At 37.5% G+C, this 25,341-nt stretch overlaps 1 protein-coding gene across 2 annotated transcripts; it reads right to left on the bottom strand.

Moving 5' to 3' along the window:
• Positions 1-543: 543 nt before the first annotated feature.
• Positions 544-23,431, bottom strand: nagpa (N-acetylglucosamine-1-phosphodiester alpha-N-acetylglucosaminidase). 2 transcript variants are annotated; one of them, XM_041987864.1, is made up of 12 exons: positions 23,271-23,431; positions 20,635-20,840; positions 20,037-20,304; positions 18,621-18,760; positions 11,116-11,224; positions 9,188-9,316; positions 8,100-8,302; positions 7,165-7,212; positions 6,896-7,024; positions 6,236-6,367; positions 3,574-3,655; positions 544-1,925 (listed from the first exon to the last, which is right to left on the bottom strand). In XM_041987864.1, exons 1-12 carry the CDS (start codon positions 23,348-23,350, stop codon positions 1,664-1,666), a joined length of 1,788 nt encoding a protein of 595 aa, XP_041843798.1. In that variant the 5' UTR covers positions 23,351-23,431; the 3' UTR covers positions 544-1,663. The 2 variants fall into 2 exon arrangements, with proteins under 2 accessions (XP_041843798.1, XP_041843799.1); XM_041987865.1 differs by having other exon boundaries at positions 20,635-20,799; positions 23,271-23,357.
• Between the last annotated feature and the right edge of the window lie 1,910 nt (positions 23,432-25,341).

Below are 25,341 nucleotides of genomic sequence, written 5' to 3'. Positions count from 1 at the left end.
TTATTGTGAAGGCATAGCAGTTATCTGAGCCATTACTCCAGTGTTCCGGTTCAAAGACAAATGTTGGATGGATTTCCATTAAACTTTGCAATCACCTCATAATGACCATGATCAAGGAGCAGATTTTAATGAGAGCATTTAGCATCAGTTTGCTATTGTGTTTAATGGCAACATAACTAAAGTCTATCAAAGTACCCTGATCCAACATGCAACTGTAAAAAGAAAAAAATAACAATTCTCATGCTGTTTTCTATGGAGTTACACAAGTTACATATTTGCCCCATTAGTCCAACAATAATCAATATGCAGGTGAACAAAAAACGCTTCCAGATTCAACTATCATGATTTGATTCTTGACATTTGTATTTATAATGAGCAAAAACCACCTGGTAAAAATGATTTGTATTAAATATTTTTTTGCATCAAAAACCAAGAAATCTTGATTTGATACAAATCTGACATCTTTGTACATGCAAGTTTACATACAAAGTTCTTTCTGCAAATCACCTTTGAAGTTAGTTTGCACTCAAACAAGATAAACAGTCAAAATGTTGATAAGAAAGCAGATAAAAAAAACAAAACAATGTGCTTCGCTTTGAACGCCAGGATCCCCACAGTCATAGTTTATCTGATTACATGGCATCAAGCTGTGAAGTTCATCCCATGACAAGTGTGCATCACAAAGCACATCAAACTGTCTGGGTATGTCTGGATTCTGTAGCCTTACTGAGTTTTAACACTCATGTTCTCTTTCTACAAGATCACCAAAAGACATTTAATTCTAGATGTAAAATAATTTGATATTTGGATTTAGGGCCAGATTACTGATCATATGAGTAAAAAATCAGTTTTGACAAACAGACCAGGTGCCAGACTTTGTTTACATCTTTATATATTTTAGTGCTTCTCAGTAAAATATTTTAACCTGAGACACAATAATTTGACTAATCAAAAGAAAATTGATCTGTAACTACTTTAATGATTGATGACACCATGGGTACATTTCTGTAAATAACATTTTGACATTTTAAGTAAGACACTTGTAACTCTACTGTGAAGTTTTGAGGTACTGAAAAGCATTTAATACTTAAAGACTTTTAATACTTGAATATACTTTTATCAAAATATCAGTGGCATCAGTGTAACAGTATTTGTGCCTCCAGAGTTTATCACTTCATGTGTTTGCTTCTGTTACTGATAACAGTAATAATGAGTCAGTATTAAGGCTTAAGGCACTGCACCAAAGGTTACCATGGTAACCTAGAAAAGCTGAGTGAACCTAAAATACGGCGGAACTACCCGCTAAATACTTTGTGATATTAATTAGGGCTCACAGTTCACCATTTTATGTGAAAAAGTTTTTTTTAAAAAACCTTGTCGTACCTGGAATGGATCAATAAGACTGCTGATAAATTTTTGACGGCTTTCTATTCATCTCCAGATTCAAAGCTTTTGTCAATAAAAAAAAAATATAATAAAAAAAATCCATAGCAAAAACCTCTACAGCAGTCAAAAGCTTCTGATATGATCTGTGCTGTGAATGTTGTGCTTAGTCCTGTTTCATTTCAGCAGAACTGCCAATAAGAGATTTATCAAAAATAAGAGGCTTGTCTCTTTGTGCAATAACAGCATTCTCACTCGTTACCCTCCATCTTCCTGGCAGCTACAACCTCCCTGAGCGTGATGGAGACCAGATTTCATCCTGAGAGTCTGAATCTTCTAAACTAAATTCCCCATTCAAAGATTTCGCAGCGTTTCCAGCATGCGGAGCTTCTTTATTGATGTCTGTTAGTGGCACGTAGGAGTAATCCCGACGTTCAGGGAAGTGGGAAGTCACTGAGCTGCGACATGCTTGTACAATGTGAACCGTCGCGCTGGCTGATAGAAGAAAAGCCAGGGTGAGGGTGATCATCAGCCAGGTTAGCCTAAGAGGAGAAAGAGTTATAGAAATTTGTTAAAACTGTGTCTTGGTGATTAAAACAAATGAGAAGAATGATGTTATGAGATGTGAAGGTACTGAAATCCAAGTATCACCCAAAGTTACTTTAAGAGGTGCTTAATAAAAGAAATAAAAATAATAATGATCTTTTCACCTGAATATACGGCCAAAATATATTTTTTCTACAAGAGACATCTGCCTGTTGTGACTTGAGTACTGTAGAAAACTGACTGTTCTGGTTTCATTTGTGTTTGAAAACACACTAACTTTCAAGACATAATGGCAAATACTAACCTGCATTGCTTTCTGGATGCATGAGCAGAGCACTTATAGAGGATCCTTTTCTCCTCTGCCTTTACATGCCAGGTCTATCTTTTACTACACTGGCTTTCTGGGGTGCCAAAAACCATTGAGAAGTAATTGAATCACCAAATTAAATTATAGCTAGAAAATGATTGATTTTGACTTTGCAAATAAGATAGCATGACTATGCCTCAGTAACAGCATCCTGAAAGATAATCCACCATCAGGAGACTTGTTGTGAAAACACTAAGAAAAGGGAGTAAATATTTATGTTTTTTTCCCTGGAAAATACGCAAGTCTTTAGCTTGATTGTTCACAGTCGAACTGACAAAAATAGAAATGGACAAGACTACTGAGACATAGTTGTCCAATCGCTGGGTCAAGTGGGAGTGAAAGTTGATTTTGGAAAGTTGCGAGATAATGGATGACACCTATTTCCAGTCACCCCCTATGTCAGACAGGTTTCAGGGGAAAGAGTTTTCCAGTGCTCTATAGTCATTCAAAATGTAGTCAGACAGTCCATAAATAAAACAATAAACCCAACCAGTGACTGATAAATCAGAATCTTTTGAGATACTTGTAAAATAAGGATGAAAAATAAATATTTAATTGTGCTTTTCTACATCTGAGACCACACTACCTCAAAAATGGCTCTCCAAAAACCATAGCAACGACTAACAATCCCTAACTTGCATGTGAAAGTTAAGGAGGCTAATGAATGCATCCTGTCGACACAGCGACAGCCTCGTTTACATGGAAAGGAAGCTCCGAGGCGAGGAGAAAAGAAAGCAGGGGAAACGAGGGTCTGGACTGCCTCAGATTTGTCCTCACTTTCTTCACTAGGCTCAGAGTAGAGGACAGGACTGTTGTGTTCAGCATTCTTTAGTACATATCTAACATAAAACTGTGAAATGTAGCACTGCTGTTTGTGATTTCTCAGCATCTTGCAAATGTCTCCGTTTAAATGAACAGGATTTGACAGGTTTATTTTATTTCTATAATAGCACGGAGAGTTTAACATTGAGACAGAAATATAACTTTCCCAGCTGTGGTTTAAATTTATAAACATCTGGCAGACAGGTGGGGAACATTTTCTACATCTGATAACACTGCGGTCTTTTTTATATGTCAACTGTGACTTAGGCAAGGAAATATGACACAGATCATGTCTTCCATGATTTTTTCCATCCATTTTTTATCCCATCTTTTTGTTTCATATGTTCAAGTTAAACTAAGAGCTGAAGCTGCTCCAATAGGGAAACTTGAGTGGGTACAGACAGTAGAGGTAAATGGTTAGATGACACTGAGTTCATCAGATCATTGCCACTTACTCTGTTAGATAAGGCTCCTTTTTGTGAGCGTCTTTCTCTTGTTTCCAATGTGCAAACATCTGTTTGGCCAGGCAGTGTCCAGCTGTGGAGAAAAGGGGGGAAAGAAGAAATTAGTCAGTTTCAGGGCACATTAATCCAGTGTTGTTTTTGGCAGGCATCTCAGTTTTAGCCTTAGTTTTAGTTGTCATGACGAAAATGCTTATTAGTTTTGATCACGTTTTAGTCTTGTCTAAGTTTAATAGTTTTAGTCTAGTTTTAGTCGACGAAAACTCAAAAAGGTTTTAGTCTAGTTTTAGTCAAATAAAAAAAGCATTAGTTTTTAACAAATTAATTTAGGTCAATAATACGTATTAAAAAGTGGAATCAAGGTTTACAGGTTTTAACAAGTATTGCAATTCATAAAACAAGTTAACCTTAAAGCTTTTGCATAATAACCAGATCCTTTACCAGGTTGATGGCTTTAGCCGAGACTTTCCCATCAACAGGGATGCAATGCTGCTGTGCTATACTTAACTGCTGTTAGGTTTTATTTCTATATTTCACCTTTTTTCATGAATTGATGCCCTACTTCATCATACAAAAATGTCACACAAGAAAATAGCAGATCTACATGTTCAACATGTAGCAACACATTGTGAGCTTGTTGTTTGGTTATTTTCATCAATGATTACAAAATTAAAAGGAATGGTTTTAGACTTAGAAGGTTTCCCAACCAACAGCAAATACTGTAATCAATTACTCCAAAAAGGCAAAGAGCAACAACAGCCTTACTTTGGGAACTGTGGCTTTATTTCTGAGAATTTTCTGAAGTGCAATACTACACCCTGAACATACACATGCCCAAAATATGAGCAAAGGATGAGGAACACACGCTCAACTTGACCTGGGCTGCCAGTGAAATTCTGATGGATTATAGTTAAAATATGTCCATATATCGTTTCGTCGCTTCCACCAAACCCCTTTGTCGACGCTGCTGTCATGATTCATCTATGTGTTATGGGATTTGTCTAACTGCTGTGTGTGTGGTTCAGCCAGCTCAGTGCGTGTGTGAGCGTGAGTGAACGCGCATAGGGAGTGAAGAGAGCGGAGAAGTGGTGTAAAAAGTATGAACGAGGTCTTGTAATAAAGCCGTTTCTCAGCGCAACCGCTGCCTTCCTTTCCTTGTGTATCACCCTGTTAACAAGTGTAGAGAGGAGTGTAGGGAGTTAACCCCAAAGCGAATGCTACTTCGGGCCTGGAGAAGAAGGATCTCCCCCATGTCTTCCAACCACGGTCAGAAGAGGAAAACGGGAAAGGTTAACATATGAATGAATAAACTACTTGTCTGTGTGCGCTGCATGTGTAGTGGTGGGCGTGGCCAAGGTGCAGCATCATTGCTGACTGACAGATTGCGCTCACAATAGGCAGAAATGTGCATTTTTAATGTCGGACAATCATCCCTTGAACACTTTCGTCTCGTCAATAAAATTTTACAAATGTCTCGTCATGTTTTCGTCATCAGAGAGCCATTTTTAGCTCGTCATCTCTCATTATCGTCATGAAAAAAAGGTTCGTCAACGAAATAAATTCGTCAAAAACAACACTGCATTAACCATGGCAGTTTTTAGTTTTAGTAGACCCAGTGAAATGCTCATGAAATGAACTCCTGTAACGTTAGCTAGTTTCCCTCTGAGCACCATATTTTTGTCGGATTTATTTACATTTCATGAAGTAGGCTCAGCGCCCTGAAACATGTCAAATAACAGCTGTTGGTAACACATTTTATCCAGCAGCTTTAGAAAATCAGAAAAATAATACTCCCTAAAAGTTTGATTTCCCCTTAATTACATCTGTCTTTCATTTTTGTGTCCAATTTGAAGTTATGATTCCAGGTTTAAGCTTTTTAAATTGAATGCAGAAACTTTGCCACCCCTCTCCAGCGCACCCCTAGGGAAACTTTGTCTTTAATTCCTTTATTTCTTCTGTTATAACCTAGTTAATGATCATGCCTTTGATAGACTTTACTCCCTCTGTAACAGTCAGATTATCTCTGGGCTCAAATGACAATAAGTTGTGCCACTGACCTAAAAAACACAGAAACAAAACTTGGCTCAGTGTATGGTTTCTCTTTCTACACGAGGTGTGTCCCCCTAATGAGTCACAATTTAATAGGAAATATTAATAAAATAAATTAAAATAAAATACAGATATATTCTATGTAATACACATATATTATATGTAATACATTATATTTTAGACTAGATTCTATTAAAGGTTTGATTTTTAAATAGCTTACATTTGATAAACCAGGCATGCTGGTGTGAGTTACAGTATTATGCTTTGGTAGCAGATGTATAGGAAAGTAGCAGTTCCAGTTCTCCCAGTTGAGCTGGCACAGTGCTGCTCTGTTTAGACAGACAGAAACAAAGCTTTCTTCGTCTCTTTGCAAATAGTCAAACGCTTGCTCTATGTAAGCACACGCACACATGAAGAAAATGGAAGACACCCGATGACGATGACAACATGTAGCAGAACACAAATTCAAATGGAGTTTTTTGTTAACCATTTCAGAAGAGGGTGAATTACAGGATGAAGACAACAACTAACTGATCTAATTATTGTCCTAACAAGGTATTCATGAATGTTTGGGTGCAAAGAGGAGTTAAAAAAAATGTGTGTGCACCTCTGTGTAAGGTGAGGTTGCTCTTTCCTTGCAGGGTGGCATTACAGCTTCCTGTCTGCGGGTCACATGGACACAGGTCGTCACATTGGCACTCCTTAGCGCAGGACAGACCGAAGAAACCCAGAGGACACACTGACAGAAAGAGAGAGGTAGAAATTTTAAAATCAGATGACATTTTTTATACTCTAAAAAACACCACAACTAATATATATTGCTACTAAGTAAAGTGTTTTATTTTTATTATTTGTCATCAATTTATATTCTAACAACTTAGTTCAAGGATGTTTTCAGTGGAATTAAATTAAGTGATTATTAAAGGTAATTATTTCATTAATATGTAAAATTTTGTCACTGATAAAATACTTTACATATTATGTTCTTAGCTACTGCAGGTAACAGTAGACATGGTATTTGTTGCAGGCCTGACGGTGATAGCTAAACTATTAAAATCACCACAATCTACCATCTAAACAGTCTCCCAACAAATATAAGTCACATAAGGAAATATTTAATAACAGACCAATTTTAGACTTTTTTTGAAATAAAATCTTATAATACCCAAAATCTTTTGTATAATATCTTACTAACTTCATCTGCAAATTGCCAAAATTAAATTTGGTGTTAAGTGCCCTAACTAGCAATAAAATATAACAGATCTACCTTGTCCACAGGTTTCACCCTGGAAACCAGGAGGGCAGGTGCAGCGTCCGTTAACAGGGTCACAGAAACCACCATTAACGCATGAGCAAGTCTGATTGCAGCCATCTCCATAAAAGCCCGGTGAGCACTCTGCAAGGAAGAAACAAGCAAAATGCTTTTAATGAATGAATAAAATGAGAGTAACCACGCTGACTTCTATGTTACTTACACACATATGTACACAAACAGAAAGTATGCACGTGTGTCTACAGAATAAAATGTGTTTTTACCTTGACTGCAGTTCTTTCCTCTCCATCCAGCATCACAGACACAGCCGTCTACAACATGAAGCAAAGCAGGTACACATTACAAGACGTGTTTCTATAAGAGTTTTTAGATGGGCATCCACCATGTGATCAAAATAATCTGGGGAGGGAGCAGTTGCCTCTTATATTACACACTTATAGCACAGCCCGTATGTACAGATGACAAAGCTTAACAATGTAGATGGGGGGTGAAGTGTTAGTATGTTATACAAAAAAATAAACCCAGAAAGCTGGTTTAAGAAAAAGTAAAATTGGTAATGTCATACTGAGCTGATTTCTCTTGAGTTAAGATAATCTCACATTCTTTTCACTCTACGACTCAACACAGCCATGTTGTTGTGATATGTATTGCTTAGTTCTGAGAAATTAGGATGACAAAAGAAAAGAGAGTAAAGAGTTAGCCATCACTACTGCTGCCCTCTTTATGAACTCATTCTCTAGAGTGAAAAGCAAAACAGGCCAACAAAGTGGGCTCCCTCACTGGCAAACCTGATGCCGATTAAACAAGATGATCTGGCTGAGAAAAACCACCAGCGGAGTCCAACAATACCGACAAAATACGAGAAAATAAAGGAGAGGCAGACATTTAAAGAAACACTAGACGTGCCCGACAGTTAATTATAAGCTTTGTGTATGAGAGCTCTGAGGGGAACTATAGAAGTGTGAAAAGAGACTTCAGGTAACTGCTCCTAACAAACATAAGCATGTTTATTAGTGTTTTTCGGATAGTTAAGGAAGTCCAACCAAAGTACAACTATTACCAAAGCTGTTACTGACAGCTGTCTTATCTTTCAAGTACTAATTGAAAACAGCAATTAAAAACTTTTAGGTTTAAGTTAATAAAGAGATAACACAAAAAGTGTATTAATTTTCATCAAGTTGTCCATGTCCATCCTTACTGGGAGTGCACAAGCCATGGGGTCCGCAGGCAGACTGACAAACTAGAGAGTCGCAGGCGTCACCGTGCCAGCCTTTCTGACACAGACAGTGTCCGTCCATACAGTCTCCGTGCCCGCTGCAGTTTGCCGGCTGACATCGCCGTTCATGGATACACAGGATGCTAGAGACATTCCTGCCACAGCGCCACCTGTCGTCTGGTTTGCTGAAGAGTGGATAGATGGGAAGAGAATAAGGATACAAGCCTGGGAGATCAGTCGTTCCTCATTTTAGCTCACTCTCTTTTTTATTTTAACATTCCATGGTAGAGAATATTAACCTATCACATGTATATTGCATAAGTGAAGGATTCACTAGCTTACCAGCAGTGATGGGAATAACGGAGTTAAAATAAACGCCGTTACTAACGCCGTTGCCTTTTTTAGTAACGAGTAATCTAATTAATTACTTTTTCTATCGTTACAACGCCGTTACCATTACCAAAATGCCGTTACTACAAGTTACTGAGTGAAGCTACGAAGTGGTCGTCCCACTTGGTTTAACGCTAGCTTGGCTCACAGACACAGGAGCTCCAAATGTGTGTGTGTTTTCCCCTGTAGTGAAAACAGGGGTAAGCGATTAAGTAATGATGATTGGAGGAAAATTTTATAAGCCAATCAGAGACACCAGGTGGGCGGATGTTTACACACAAACCCAGCACATAGAAGCACACACACAAAAAATCAGAGATGGCGAGTCCGGAGTCTCAGGGAAAGACGGCGTTTTCGAGGTGGAAATGATGAAGAAAATTCTTGAAGTACAGTTGTACCAGTTGTGGTCTTTTGAGGTGCAATAAATATTAAAACCTCTGTTCAGGTACCAGTCTTTGCTGTTCTACTCTATGCACCTGGCCTGTGAAACCTGTTCTGAAAAAAATCAAACTTCTTTGACATTTTTAAACTTTAAAAAGTAATGAAATAGTTACTTTCCCTGGTAACTAGTTATTTTTATAGTGGAGTAACTCAGTTACTAACTCAGTTACTTTTTGGGAGAAGTAACTAGTAACTGTAACTAATTACTTTTTCAAAGTAACGTGCTCAACACTGCTTACCAGTGATCTGAGGGATAGCTGGCCAGTGAGCCATTAATCACGTACGTGGAAGACCCGCCTCCATCCAAGTTAATAGCATTGATCACTCCATACTTTTTCAAAAACTCAGCCATCTGCCAGAGAGTCATCCTGTATGAACAGAAAAAACATAAACTGTAGATTAACGTTGTAATCAGAAAAAATGCTACAAAGCTACTCAAACAACCAAATGGTACCAACACAACAGAACCCAAACATCTAATGTGGAAAAACAAATATAAAAAAATCAAATACTTTGTATGGCTCGGACCCTAATAACGATTGGCAAACTGCAATCCAGGCATTTAGTCTATGCTGTGCCTGGTTAGTAGCTGGTCTAGATGTTAATCTTAAGATTAACATCTAATTAAAGTCTAAGGACTGTAAAACTGAGCCCGACTTAGACTTAATTAATATTACTGTACTTTTATTTGATAATAAATTCATTTCTCAGCTTCGACTTATCATTAAAGTACCAAAACACATCAACTACTACAGTCTACGCTTAGCACATGATTTCTACAATAACGTTTTTAAGGCTGTGATGAATACAAACAACAAAGCAGCTTCAGCAGCCGGTACTACTTTACACTTTCAGAGTGCAGGTTTGTTGTTTTTGAGGGACAGGAAGACGTCCTCCGAGGTCACTGTTTGGACTTAGTTGACTTCGACATATTTTATTGAGCCCGTGGCTGGCTGATATTGACTGGAGATATTCAGAGGGCAATGAATATGCTCAGACATGTCAGAGTGTTGTGCTTTTCATGGCAACAACAACACAATCTACTGAGTTGCTGCAGGGTTACAGGGTCACTGCTCTGAGGGGGAAGGGAAAGTCGAATCAATACAATCAATTTGTGGAACGACCTTAAGTGGGTTGGGGTGACATTGGCCTGACAGGGTGAGTTCATCACACAAACGAGTTAAAATGTCCTTTCATTGCATCACGGTTTATCTTACCCAGGGAGATATGCTTTTATTCTTACGTTTAAATTTGTTTTGACGGCATTTGTCAATTTGGTATTTTTCTCATTAAGAAAACATCTGTCCATCATCTCAGTGTTTACTCCTCTCCTGCACTGTATATGTTCATTTAACATTTAACAAACTAGACACTTCCTGAATAGCATTTAGATGATATGAACATAACTGAAAATATAAACGTCTTCTTGTAACTGAAAGACTTTGTGGCCATTTTACTGGTGTCATGGCAGGTTTCATAATTGTCTCTTTATTTTTTCATTTAAAAACTGGACATGACCACTTTTACATTTAAATGCCTACACTTGAGTTTCTATTTGTTTTGTTTTTTTTAAATATTCAAAAAAATATTTTTCTTTCTTTTTCAATCTGTCCACTTATATTTAGAGGTGAATAATAAAGCATCTTCAAACGTATTGAAGACTGTATGGAGGAATTGGACACTTGGTTAGATAATCTGTTTTGTATATTATTTCTGATATTTTCTTATCTACTTTGAAAAAGGTTCTTGTGCAGATAGATGCTTTGTTTTTCCTTCAACAAAAGTTTTCTTTTTATATTCTAGTAAATAATTTGCAGTAATGCCTAAACTTGATTTTAAAAATAAAAGTGTCCTGTTTTAGATTAAGAAATTGTGCATTTGTAAGAAAATGGCATTTAATTTCAAAACTTAAAATGATTTGCAATCCTTTGCTTGTATGGTAAGTATACAAAATTCATGGTTCGATGGTGGATCGTCTTTCGTTTTTCCAAGGATGGATCCTCTTTTTCATCTGTTCCAGCTGTTCCTTTCCCCCCCAAGACGAAGAAAGGACTCTCAACTACTCATACCGAGCTGAATATGAAACTCCAGCTTCCACTGTATCAATATTTGTTGATGAAAAGATATTTAGCAGAAAGAAGCTTTCAGCTCGTCTTTATTTCCTTACCCTCTCACTCCTGTTTGTCCATCAATTTGAAACAGGATTAGTTTTCCTTCTTTATCGTGGCCCACTGCTGTTCTGGCTGACACCACATCTGTAAAATACTGCAACTGACCTGCAAAAACACAACAAAAAAGAGTCTGTATAAATATACCTTTAATTTTCAATCTACCAGAAACTGCACGTACAGGTGCATTTATAGACAAATGACAAAAAATGTTTTAAATCATTTCCAACTAGGTGTATAGACTAGAGATGCGCGGATGGCGGTTACAGCTGCGGACTCCGCAGCTAATCCGCGGGTCGGGCGGGTGACATGACGAAAAATAATATTTTAATTAAATTCGGGCGGGTGGCGGTTGAACTATCAAATGAAAAACTATATATATAGGCCTATATCGCCTACGTTGTTCATATGTTAGCCTAAGTTCGAAAAATTGAGCACACTTTTCATCAGGCAGTAATTTGGCCTAGTAGCTTACTTGCTCTACGCATGCTGCTTTGTTTGGACCAGAGATCAGATCAGAGAACAGAGATGGCAACGCCAGCGAAAGTGGTACGTGACAAACTTAAAAGTGGAGAACTAAAAACCAAAGAAAAAGAAGGACGAAAAAGTGCTGCCTGGGACAAATTTTTCGAGGTGGTGAATCAGGATGACACCAGTGCAGGTTATGTCATATGCAAAAGCTGTGAAGCTGTCTATGTTTATGACAGTCATAAGACGGGTACGTCTAACATGGTGCATCACACTTGTGTCAAACCCCAAACCTCCACAAACACCTTGACAGCTTTCCTCCGTCGAGATTCAAACAGAGTACCTCAGGATGTTAAATCAAAACTGACAGATGCATGTGTGGACATGTGCTGTCTTGATATGCGCCCATTCGATACAGTGTCTGGTGAAGGATTCCATAAAGTAGCCCAGACGTTGATTGACATAGGTGCCAAGTTCGGTGCCATTGACGCTACTGCCATCTTACCCCATAGGCAAACTGTCTGCGATCGTGCAAAGACGCAGGCATCCACTGATAAACAGAAACTTTCGGAGGCCATCCAGAGAGCTGTAAGCATGAACGGCGGTATTGCCATAACCACAGATATGTGGACGGATGATTTTAAAAAGAGGGCATACACGGTCCTTACATGTCACTACATCTGTGAATGGAAGCTGGTGAATCGTATTTTGGCAACGGTGGAATTTGACCCTACCCTGAAAAAAACCAGCGAAAACCTCCATGAGCAGATAACCAGTGTGTTAACTTCTTACGAGATACTGCCTGACAAAATAGTTTTTGTCAGTGACCAGGGGTCAAATATAAAGGCAGCACTCCGGTCCTATCATTGGATTCCGTGCTCCGCGCACATTCTCAACACAGTACTGAGACACACGTTCAGCGCAAAAGACGCAGAGGTCGATGCCATTGAGGATGTATTGGAAATGATCGACTACTGCAAGGATCTTGTGGCTTACCTGAAGCGGACTGGTGCGGTCGCTAGCCTAAAGCACACAGTCAATCAGGAATGTGAAGTAAGATGGAACAGCAAAGTTACTATGCTGGAATCCATACACAAGCAGTATCAGGACATCAGAGAGCTGCTGGAGAGCAGGGACCAGGAGCATCGACTGGATGGAATCCACCAAGATCAACTCGCTCACTTGATCGAGTTTCTCACCCTTTTTAAGTTAGCGATCAGCGAGCTTGAAGGGGAAAATTACGCAACGATTCACATGGTGCTTCTGTGGTTTTCGAAACTCAAAAAACATTGTGAGCCCAAGTTTGGAGACCCACATTATATGAGAAGTCTGCGCTCCCGCGCGTCTGCCCTTCTTGATGAGAAGATGTCCCCTACAGCTACGCACAAAATTGCCACTTTTCTCCACCCGAAATTTAAGTCCCTGAAAATGCTGATAGAAGAGGATAGACAAGAAGTCATGAAGCAAGTTCGCGAACTTCTACCTGAGGAAGGCTCCCGCGTCAGACATGAGAGAGAGGAAAGTGACCCTGTCACCGAGCCCATGACGACAACAGAGCAAGGTAGGTAGATAATTGGCCAAGGCTATTGGTTTCATTAGACTACCTCAATTAGCTTATGTTTTCCGTTATACTAAATTATATTTTATTGATCTTTTGTATAGCTGATGGTGGTGCACTATCGAAAAAGTCAAGGGTTGACTTCACGGAATGGGAGGAGGATACAAGAGGCCCAATTATGGATGAAGTACAGGAGTATTCCTCTGCAGTCTTTCATATTGATGGATCAGTAGAGGAAAATTTACTTTCATTTTGGGAGAAACAAGGCCAGTCATTTCCAGGACTCCAGCACCTTGCCAAGAGAATTTTATGCATTCCAGCAACAAGTGCGGCTAGCGAGCGCTCCTTCAGTGCAGCAGGGCGCGTCATAGAGGCCAGGCGCTCTCGCCTGAATCCTGACACTGTAGATGCCATTTTATTCCTGCGTAGTGCGAAGAAAAAATCTAACTAGACCTATGTCTTCTATTTTCAATACAGTCAGCATTTTCTTGTTTGTTGGTTTATTATTTTCTAGACATACTGTGTCTTAACTATTTGGCATCATTTTGTTCCGAAGCGAGGCCAGATGTAGGCTATAACGTTACTACTCTTGTAGCCTAACTGACTGTTGTATTTTGCCAAACTTAGTTTGTCTTGACTGTGATGACATATTTCAGTATACTTTAAGTTCTGGATGTCTAATGCTCAGAATTAGCCTGCTGAGAAGCTGGCTCTTCAAAGAGGGATGGTACATTGTCTAGGCTAATTTTAAGTTTATGTGATAATTGATCCTAAGGCTTACAAGGCACACATGCCGTTTATTTTACTTTATTATTATTATTATTATTATTATTATTATTATTTCAACTGTTTGCCAAAACATTAATGGCTATAGGCCATGGGCCATATTTATTTATGTAGGCCTATTTATTGTATATATACTGTATTTATAGCCTATATATTTTTTTCGTGCTATTTAATTTGGTTCATACATTTGGTATTGCCTGATAAAGAGATCAATAAAGGTTAATCTGTGCGACAGAATTGGTGTTTTCCGATATTTTGAGCACCCCCTCGTCCTCCCGTCTCTCTCACACACATACTCACTATAAAGGTAGCCTATTTGCATTTCCTCTGTGGATACTGTAGGAGAAAGTATAGCCTAAAATACTGTGCAAGTAATTGATCGATTCTAGAGATTCCCTGGCTATTTTGTTTCGATCCGTTATTTTAACACAGTCAGACATTGTAGCGTAGGACATAGGCGTTTAAAACTTACAGAGAGACAGATGGAGTGATATGACTTTAAAGTGACATCGGGCATTGGCAGCGCAAAATGCAAGGCTAACAAAGACGGTAAAAGGTCACTTTCCATGATCTTTGGCAATAACATAGCAAAGAAAGAATAGCCAACTCGGAAAACACTGTCAATTAGGCCAATTAGCTATGCAAGACAAGCTTTGGGGTGCAATAGGCCTATACGTTTTTGGGTATATGGACAATTAAGAATGTGAACGTGCACGCTGTGCGGTGGAAATAATTTTGGAATGAATGAGCTAGGCTTATCGAGGCTTCACAGTTTGTTTGCTATATGCCAGTTTGCTTGTAGGCTATTGCCAGCATTATTGTGGCCCACTTATCACCTGTAGACCTAAAATCAATCGGCGGGTTGCGGGCGGGTGCGGTTTTGAAAATTGGTCAAAAACTTGGGTGCAAATGGATAGCGGACGGATTGTGAAATTTTGCGTTGGGTTGCGGATGAAAAAATATCCCATCCGCGCACCTCTAGTATAGACAATGTACGAAACATTAGGATGTATTCAAACACAGAGTTATATGTATTTAAAAATACATAAAATTCAACAATGAGCAATAATACAATTTTTAATGTCAATAAAAGCTGTTAGAAAATTCATAGTAGTAGTTGTCTTTCTAGTTGTTTAACATTTGATTCTTTGTTGTTTTTGATAATACATGTATTTTATAGTCTCTGCTGAACAATTTTCCAGTTGCAAGAATAAAAAGTAAAGCACAGTAAAGGGTCCATCTGTCCTGCCGGGATCATGTAATTGGAAAGAGACAGCGGGCTGGTCATTAATGGATAATATGGGATAGTCTGCACCAACTTGATCATTTCAGTGACGTGAATTTAACTGCACATTTGTCACTTTCAATCTACGTGGGATTACAGATCACCAGATAAGGCTTTTCAGTTCTTGCCAGTTACCTTGCTAAAACATTTAACAGGGTTTTAGAAATACCAAGGTCCACCACCCATGGCCCACTCATCTCAAGAGACCAAAATAAAGCACAAAATCCATTTAAAATGAAAGCAAATTATGTTTCACACAAACCATTCCCTCTCTTATATCCTGTCTCTTTTCTCCCTCTATTCTGTCCTCTTCTTTCTTCTCTACTTCCCTCTGAACACTGTCTCCTCCCACATCTCTCCTGTCAAAATATATTAAAAACATTTAGTTATCTACACTTTCTTTAGTTTGTCTTTATCTGGAATAATAAAACACATCTCTCTGTGGTCAGTAGTCTACACTGAATGAAATGAGGCCATCAGATTTTGTATGTTTTGAACAATGCAGGGACATACACCTCGTCTGTCCGTCTGTCCGTCCATCCATATTAACCATTTTATTGCCTGTACTCTGAATATTTTAATATCAACTGCTATATTTACTCTGCAGACAACCTTATCTGGACCTATTGAACTGTGAGCTGATCTCAGGGACATATTATTATGTTCACACCAACTCCACACTCCAGGCTGAATTCATGCAGCTTTTTACTGTAGCATTTCCTTATTTTATTACTAACATCATAACCATATTTATTATGGCACATTGGAGCAAAATGGGTAGAATTAGTTTTAAGATTGCAGGGAACTCCTGTTTGATTATCAGCACAAACACCTAAACCTAGCAGACAGATGGAAATAACTTTCCTCACATCTTCAACAGCTCCACATTTTCTCCATCTGCACCTGGATACCTGATAGTATCTAGATAGAATCTACCTGCGGCTCCAAAGGACACCAGAGTGATGTTGGTCTCGCACCTGTCCTCCTCCTCACCTCATCACCTCTGTTTCTGTGTTCTGATTAATTCTCTGATGTTTAAGGGGGTTTGTGGTCTTTCCACACATCAAACTGTAAGTCTGTTTGTGGAGCTGAAATATCTCCACACATGACAGCGCTTCAGACTGATTGATCAGTGAGTGAGCGGTGCTGCTCCAACGCAATGTTGTGCCTTATTTCATACGACAACGGCAGGCGGCAGAAGCAGTTGTTCTTCCCTATCCTGATAGTTTATATTCCACTGTGCTCATGTTAATGATAATTAGGATTTATTCCATTTTAAATTGCTTTGATTTTAATTACATGTTATTTTTTTATTATTTACTGTGTTTTCTACCTTGTTTTTCTCTGCACTGTTACTTTGAGAGTCAAAAAATGTGCCTATAAATAAAATGTATTATTATTATTATTATTATGAGAAAGAGATTTAGTTTTAAAGCAGTTGTAGAATATAAACAAGGTTGGTTTGGGAAGAATAGATATGTCAGTATCAATCCGCACATCACTGCTAATTAGTCTTCTCAGATAACCACGTAGCTCAGAAGTATTTGTTTGATTAATTTTATTATGATCACAGTCCAGACCTCGGTGTCCTCAATGGTTGCTACGGCCTTGGCTGCAGTTATTACATGGTGGTGACTTGAGGCTAAAACATTTTTCCCAATTATCAGTTTACATCACTAAAGTCTATCTTTTGTAAAACTTTAAAGGGAATCAATAAATAAACTTTACATGGATTTACAAAATGGCTGGTGTGTCTCAGTCCGGATAGTACAAATTTATTTATTTTATATGAAAGGGACAAATTGCACTTTAATGAACACAAATAAAAATCCACAATGTAAATGTGCAACACAACAATAGCTAATATGCATTTTTTGCCCCTTGGCGGGTCAGAGCTAAAGCTACATAAATAACAACAAGGTACAGATAATAAAGAGGAAAGTGCTAACCAGTCACAGTAAATGTTGCATTAATTACATGATTTAAAGTTCAAGAGTTAAAGTGCATATTTCAAGTGTGTGAGGTTGGGGTGAGTTTTAAAATTACAATATAAAACAAAATATAACACTTTTGTAATATTTTCTAATATAATGATATCACAAAACATAAATGAATATAATGAAAATGGAGCACTCAACACACAAAAGAAAGGCAGATGTGTACATGTAGAGCACCTAGTTTGGTTGGTTATAAGCCAGGTTTCGAGATGGGATTTAAAAGTGGTGTATGAGGTGCATTCTCTTATTACAGGTGGTTTGGTGTTCCAGATGCTACTACCTCTCACTGACAGCACAGACTATACAAAAGTGGTGCATCTATGGGGGACTACAGTCTCCTCTTGTTTTGGCTCTTGTGGTCCTTCCAGTGAGCAATTTGACTTTGTAATCCATCATTGGTGGCAGTGCAAGTTCACATAATTATTGTGTATATAAAACAGGAATATTTAAGTGTTTCATAGTTCTTAAACAATAAAATCTTATATTTATTAAGGACATGACGGCAGTGACATGAATATTTTTTTTGATCGGTGATTCCACAGGTCTGAATACTGGTGGGTGACCAGTACTTGTAATCTCAAAAGACAGTAAATTATTACCATTATTGACTGTAAGTGTAAAATAAATGCATCAAAATTTTGCTTTGCTGACATAGAAGTTTAAATAAAAAGGTAGAAATTACTTTATTTAAAGCTGTATTTTTTTCTTCTTTTCTTTTGCTATCCAAATAAAAGCAACATGGTGGGCAAGTGTCACCCTTATGTTATCACAGTTCCAGGAAAAGCTCTAAAAATCCTCATGTTTTACTGCGAATGTGTGTTTATGATTGTGGGGTGTGGCCTACAAAGTCCAATGCTGTGAACTGAGGCAGGTCCACATACTTTCAGTTGTCACTGTTAATCAAACATGGCAGTGTTTTGTTTTGGTGGTGCAATGTGTTGACATAAGGCTGCAGACAAGTTTCTGTGTTATGCAAACAGCAAAGGGCAGCATCTGAGATACTGTTACATTTGTTTACTGCAGAATTGTAGCTGATCCAGTTGCTAATGCCCAGCCTGAGCTGAGGTCAGGTGAACTGATCCTGGACAAGAAAAGGATATGCCAGAACAAGGTATTTGTATGTTAAACTGAAATACTGAGAAACTCCTGCATTTATTTTTATAGGAAAGCTTCTGCCATAATGTGACAAGTTTTGATGTAGATTTTTTACCTTCAGCTTGATCATAAACCATGGATTGACATAACCTTTATCTTCTGATTTCTTCTTTTCTTTTTTGTTAAATATCTTTATTAAATCTTGAAGTCAAAACCTCAAAACTGGTCCAAGACCAAAACCTGAATGTTACAAAAAAATATTTATTTTTTTTCCTTAGTTGTTTAATTACTGTGATGTGGATGTGCAGCATTTACCTGTTTCCTGTGTCTTGTCACATTCAGCCTCCAGACTCTGGTTGATGTAAATCTCACCATTTCTCAGCAGCCATATCACACCACTGACCAGTTGGACAAAAGGGTTGGACTGGTCCAAAACATCACTCTGTGACAGATACCTGGATGGATCAGAACATCATGCTGTAATTTCTCATTAATAGTAGTGGTAGTGCTAGGTCAATCTGATTATTACTATTATTATTATTATATAATATAATAATAATAATAATTTGTAAAGCAAGTGCTACAAGAAGATCAAATAAAATTAAAAAGGATGATATTAACAAATAAAATCTCATGATTGTGTTTTGTATTAGCTGCTGCTCACTGATAAGGCTGATAAATAAAAACAGTAACACTGACATGCTATCTGAAGTTAAAAAGCAGCCAATTATCCACATGTTGAACAGGTGTTAGAACTCCGGAGCTCCGCAGGCTAAATCCACTGAGTTTCAGATGTTACATCTACAAAGAAACAGCTGCTGCTGACTTCGTTTCCTCCAGAACCAGAAGGTGTAAACACAACACAACTGTTACATCACACCACAAGCAGGCATTTTATGGCTGATGCCACATCTTCTATTTCAAACTGGAGGCTGGTTTGTTATTAGTCTTCAGGGAAACAGAAGAGTCAAGCAGAACAATGAGAAATGTTTTCCACAACCACATTACAGTTTCATTGTGTGTGAATTCCTGGGGTTGCTGACCTGAGTAATCAAACAAACAAGTTAAATATACTTTTCTTCGTGGTTTATAGGAAAGTGTGATAGCATGTTGTTTATGTGGATCAGTGCTGCCCTCACAGTGGCATTTTAACTCTAGTTCTATCCTAATGTAGACTACTCAACTGGGATTTTTAAACTCTACCTAAGGTTTTGGCGAAGTTGCAGTGGGTATTTATAATAACAAAAAAACAACCATAAATTTATATCCACTGCAGTCAATTATTGTGCTGAGACAATATTACCATGACAAACATTTGGTGAGACAGCGAGTCATAAAGACATGAGGACCAGAGGTTACACACAAACAGGAAGCCACACAGTCGCGACTGTGGTTAATGTCACACATTATCAACAAGAGACCAGCGGCTGAATATGAGAACAGACGGTATTTTAGATGTGTGAGGTCAGGTGCAGAGAAGCAAGTGAATTGTGTTTGTGAAAAGTATAGTTTCTGACTCCTTACAGACACACAAAAAACAGATGCTACATGTCATGAAGGTCAAAACCTGATCAAAACAAAGGTTACTTGTAAACCAAAAAGCTGCAGAGTCCATAACTGAAATGATCGATACCAAGTATCTCACTCGCCTCTTCTGATGTTTGATAATAACTGAAACAATTCCTAAAAAGAAACTGAGTTTTTCAGTTTTATATATTCAGAATTTCTTACCCAAACACCAGAGTGCCATCCCTCCTGATCCCAAACTGAGCGTTCTGCACTCCGCCGCTGTCCTGCACCAGCCTGCCGTTGCTCACCACGTTTCCAAGACACTTGAGTGACTTTGTCTTGAAGAAACCAGCGTTTTGGGCGTACAGACACCCAGCAGCTTTAGCCGTCTCCTCCACAGAGACTGTGTGATTCAAAGTACAGCCACCCGGCCCACCTGGCTCCAACACAGACACGGTCCTCAGTGGGTCATGGACAACAGTCATATGACCTGCAGCAGAATGGGATAACGTATATTACTTGTGAGAACTAGATGAAAAATTGCACTCCCAAAAATTTAAATACCAAATATAAACTCCTCTGAACAAACTCTTCACCATCCATAATCAGTGTCTGATTAAATGAACATAATCATGACCTCTTTTTTTAATTTTATTAATATTAAACTGAATGTATTGAGTAAATCTGTGTGAGTCAATGAAGGATCAATACATAAACAAACATGTATCAGGTCCTGATTCAACACAGACCAGTTCAAACTCTCTGCATTTGATCAATAAAACGATTGTGTATACTTTTACTCTGTGATATCATCACCCACCATAAACCCATTTGGAGATTCCATGCACGTCTGTTACAAACACCTTGGACTCAGCGACCGGCTGCCCGCTGTGGTTACTGGAGGCCCAGCTCTCATGGGTGGTGTTGCCATACTTGATGGACTGACAATCTCTGATGTAGCGGTGGGAGTGGGTGGGGCCATGTCCTTGGGCATAGGGCAGGAGGACATCATCGTCCATAGAAGCTCTATAAAATGAATGATTTTGTTCATACACAAAGGTGAGCAGGAAATAATTGCCGTTTATGCTACACACAGCAAATCGTGAATCTTTCGTATCCAAACTAAATTATCTTCTGCTATTTATTAAACACATTCCCTACTATCACAGAAAAAGGTCATATAATGTCAGCTAAATCTGTGGCATCTTATTGTCTTTTACTGTCTCACTATAAGGAAGAAAAACATTCCCAGAGCTATAAAACAGATAAGAAAATTAATTTCCCCATCACCCTCAATTGGATTCTGTAGAATTAAATATATGTTGTTGGTCTCTTAAGAAATAAATCCTTTGCTGACCCATTTAAGGGGTTACATTTTATTTCACAGCCTCTGCTGGACATATCAAGCGTTTAATCACATGAAGTAATGTGTTTTTAAAACTAAGTTGTACTTTTTTCATAAACAATCGACTTAATCTACATCTAACTTAATGTTTAACTTTAATCCCTATCTTCTGTTGTCATGTGTATTACACAAGGATGAAGACACCCTCGTTGGCATTTTACCTCAAATTGAAAATCAGAAATATGGGCTTTTGTGTTTTGATTATAGTTGTCTAAAATAAATATCTTTTAAAGGCATAATAGAGGAACAATTTCTTATGCTTTTCATTACAGAATAATAATACTGAAGATTAGCTTATTATTAGTCTATTAAATCTAAGGACGACTGTTAAATAACATTAATAAGAAGACTAAGTATTTGTCCATCTTGGAATAGTAATGTACAGTATATCATTAAAACTTTATATCTGTAAAATATTTGTATAATAAATAATAAAAAAAACATAAAAATAATATAAAACATAATAAAATCAGTTGGGATGAATTCAATCAATAAATAAATTGAGACTATAAAGTCAGGGAGGATCAGTGAAGGCTCTGATAAAAGTATGTTTTCATTATATATTTACAAGAGACAGACTCTGCCGACCGAATCACCTCAGGTAGCTCGATCCAGGTTTTAAGTGGTTTTGACTACAAATGCTCTTCTACCTTCGGTCTTAAACTCTGTTTCTGTAATGCATAAAAAACTCTGTACATGAAGATCCCAGTCTACATAAAAGCTCATTTAGTCCATAAATGTCAGATAAATAACAAGGTAAAAGGCCTCAAACTGCTTAAAACTGAATAGTAAGTTCTTGAAATAAATTCTGAAATGTAATGGGAACAAATGCAAGATGGCTAAAACAGGAGTAAAATGATCAAAAGCAGTCAAACACATGAGTACTCAATAATATGAAATAGGATGTTGCTAAACAAAAACGGTAAGCCAGTAACTGGAGTATCTTGTTTTGCTCTGAGTTTCAGCAGACCTGCGGTTTTCTGGGAGTTTGTTTTATATATGTAGAACATAAAAACTAAACGTTGTCTCTTCATGCTTAGTTCTGACTCTGGGATCAGAAAGTACACCTGACTCTGACGACCTGAGTGATCTGGTTGGTTTATAAAGAACCGGAAGACTTTTTGTAAGAACAGCTTTACAGTAGTCTAGTCTACTAAAGATAAATGCAGTGACAAGTTTTTCTCAATCCTGCTGAGACATCAGTCCTTTAATCCTTGAAATGTTCTTTAAGTGAATGCAGGCTGACTTCACAACTGTTTTAATGTGGCTGCTGAAATTCAGATCTGAGTCCATGAAAAGTCCAGATTTCTGAATTGTTAAAAAAACAATGCAATTCATACAATTAAATACAAAAAAATCTGAAAAATAAACAAAAACCGTAATAAAATATAAACAAAATATATCATATTAATTGATTATGTTATGATTCTCAACTAGGTCATTATTGTAGATATTTAGAATTAGTACTTTTTTAATTGACTGTGAACTCGAGATCTGATTTAAGAGCGCCATCTTGTGGCTATGAAGTCCAACTGCAGCCACATTTTACAATGAACTGTAGCTTTCTTGAGTAACGAAAGCAAAACGTGATAGCCTATCTTGTGACTGAAAGTTTGTTTTAGACATATGTAGAAGTTGCACCGCCAGCGTCACCATGTAGTCAAACAATCCACATAAATATGATTGAGTTCTATGAGTTATTTTAAGTTGGTCACATGAACAGACTAAAAGACTTGATAGTTTGAGACCAAAAGGTCAATTTGGGTACTTTAAACTATACTGACAAGCGTTCAAATATTGAACGCTGTTGCTCAACAGCTCGCAAGTAAACTGTAGTTTCCGTACTTAGTAATTTGACAAAAATATATGATATCAATGTCGATTATCTCAACTTTATTAAAGGCAGATTTTCATAGCAAACAAAGTCGATATTACTTGGAAAGATATATATAAAAAAAAGACATAATATTTTCTTTTAGTCTGTAGACTCTGTTAATAGAAGCTAGCAAGCTAACATTACCCGTTAGCTCAAGAGGAACCTATGTTCTTACCGAATTTTTGTCGCGGAAGCCTGAACGCAGAGCCACAACAGCATCCACAAGCATGACCATTTCAGAGACTGTGCTGCCATATGAAACGGAAAACTATCCTGTCAAACTCCCCTCTCCTCCTCCTGTTGAACCACCCCACACCATTCACGGAACATTAGACTGGGGACAAGAACAGGGGGGAATAATAATAAAACTTCCGGTAACATTAGAAAATAAAAGCCTCGTCAACCAAGTCATTTCTTTCTTTTTCTTTCTTTCTTTCTTTCTTTCTTTCTTTCTTTCTTTATTTATTTAAAATATTTATATTCAAATAATATTTTTACAGTTTCTCAAAAATAATTTAAGAAAGGCAAAAGCATAACATAGCAGGCTTAACCTGAAATAAACAGTCATTTAAAACTAAATTAAATTAAATTTAAGTACTTTACTGCCTTAATCTTTCATGGTGTATATTTAAAATATGTTGAACATATTGACATGATGGCATCACACAGTTGCTGCAAATTTGTCGACTGCACATGCATGATGAGAATCTCCTGTTCCACCACATCCCAAAGGTACTCTATTTGATTGAAATCTGGTGACTGTGGAGGCCATTGGAATACTGTGAACTCATTGTCATGTACAATAAATCACTTGTAGGTTTGTTCTTTGTGACATGGTGCATTATCCTGCTGGAAGTGCAAGGTGGGTAAAGGATGGACATGGTAAGCAACAATATGCAGCTAGGGTTTGGTGTTCAAACAATGCTTAGTTGGTACTAAGTGACACAAAGTGTACCAAGAACATATCTCCTACACCATTACACACCAACACCAGCCTGAATTGTGGCTAAAAGGCAGGATAGATCCATACAATCATGTTTTTCAGGCCAAATTCTGATCCTACCTTCTGAATCAGACCAGGCAACAATTTTAGCAGTTTTGATGAACCTGCTTGAATTGTAGCCTCATTTTCCTGTGTATAGCTTACAGGAGTGGGACCCAATGTGGTCTGTTGCTGCTGTAGACTACCTATTTCAAGGTGTGATGTGCTCTGCACTCAGAGATGGTATTCTGCATGCCAGGGTTCTCATATGCCATTATTTGAGTAACTGTTTCCTTTCTATCATCTCCAACCAATCTGTCCACTCCCCTCTGATCTCAACAAAAGCTTTTTTTGGTTCAAACAACTGCTGCTCCTGGAAGTTTCGTCTTTCCATGAAGAATGGCCAAAGTATGAATGTGTGTTTCAGCTCTCTGGTGTCAAGACACATATCATCACCCAACTAGACAACAAGAATATTAAGACCAATAAATGTAAGATATGAATCTGATGATATTTAACTGTTTTATGAATGTACATAAAACATCTACACACTATATTCTGACCTGTTTTCTAGTAGGCTGAACTCAACTAGTCATAAAAAAGATGATCATTGATCATTTTATCACCTATTCAGTAGTTTTTCTTTTTATAAAAAGTGTAGGAGATTCTTATGAGCCTCCAAAATTCTCTTCATCACTGTGTTACTTCAAGGCAGCTTTTTTTAATAGCTAAAAGAGTTAGTTTTTCTTTTGTCTGGGAATATAAAACTAATATTATATATAATAATAATGGCACTCCTTTCAAGAACAATGATTCAGACTTACATCTTCAGAAAAAAACTTGCATACATCGACCAGACAGTCTGAATGCAACAGTACATTTTGACTCTCCAAATTTTTTTTTATTTTTATTCTCTTGAAAACATTTTTGACACCAAATCAGCATGAAGGTGAAAAAGTAAGAGTAATAAGCTGCAACCTGTTCTTTTTTCTTTTTTTATAAATATTGTTTACAGAGTATTCCAATTCAGTGGATGAGTTTGGTCCAATAAAGAGTTTGTTAATTATCATTAATGTATGTAATTGTAATGTAAATTATTCTCCTGTTGGGAAGTTTACATAAACCACTTTGCTATTGTAGTCACGTCTACACATAAAGCCGATCAAAGTGCAAACATATTTTATCATAGTCTGATTTGAGCAGTTCCTTTGAGTCTTGATGTAAAACTAGTTGTCATTTGTTTTTATCATTTCGTTACCAGTGC

This window comes from Melanotaenia boesemani, chromosome 6 (genome assembly GCF_017639745.1).
Source record: "Melanotaenia boesemani isolate fMelBoe1 chromosome 6, fMelBoe1.pri, whole genome shotgun sequence".
Lineage (NCBI taxonomy): Eukaryota > Metazoa > Chordata > Actinopteri > Atheriniformes > Melanotaeniidae > Melanotaenia > Melanotaenia boesemani.
This window is presented reverse-complemented; position numbering and strand designations above follow the sequence as displayed.

Excerpts from the sequence above, each read along its gene's own strand:
- nagpa (XM_041987864.1), bottom strand. The coding sequence starts at position 23,350 with ATGGCAGCACAGTCTCTGAAATGGTCATGCTTGTGGATGCTGTTGTGG. Across the intron at positions 8,303-9,187 it reads AGCTATCCCTCAGATCACTG|CAAACCAGACGACAGGTGGC; the intron begins GTAAGCAGTGTT and ends TCCACTCTTCAG. Across the intron at positions 7,025-7,164 it reads AGGAAAGAACTGCAGTCAAG|AGTGCTCACCGGGCTTTTAT; the intron begins GTAAAAACACAT and ends TCTTCCTTGCAG.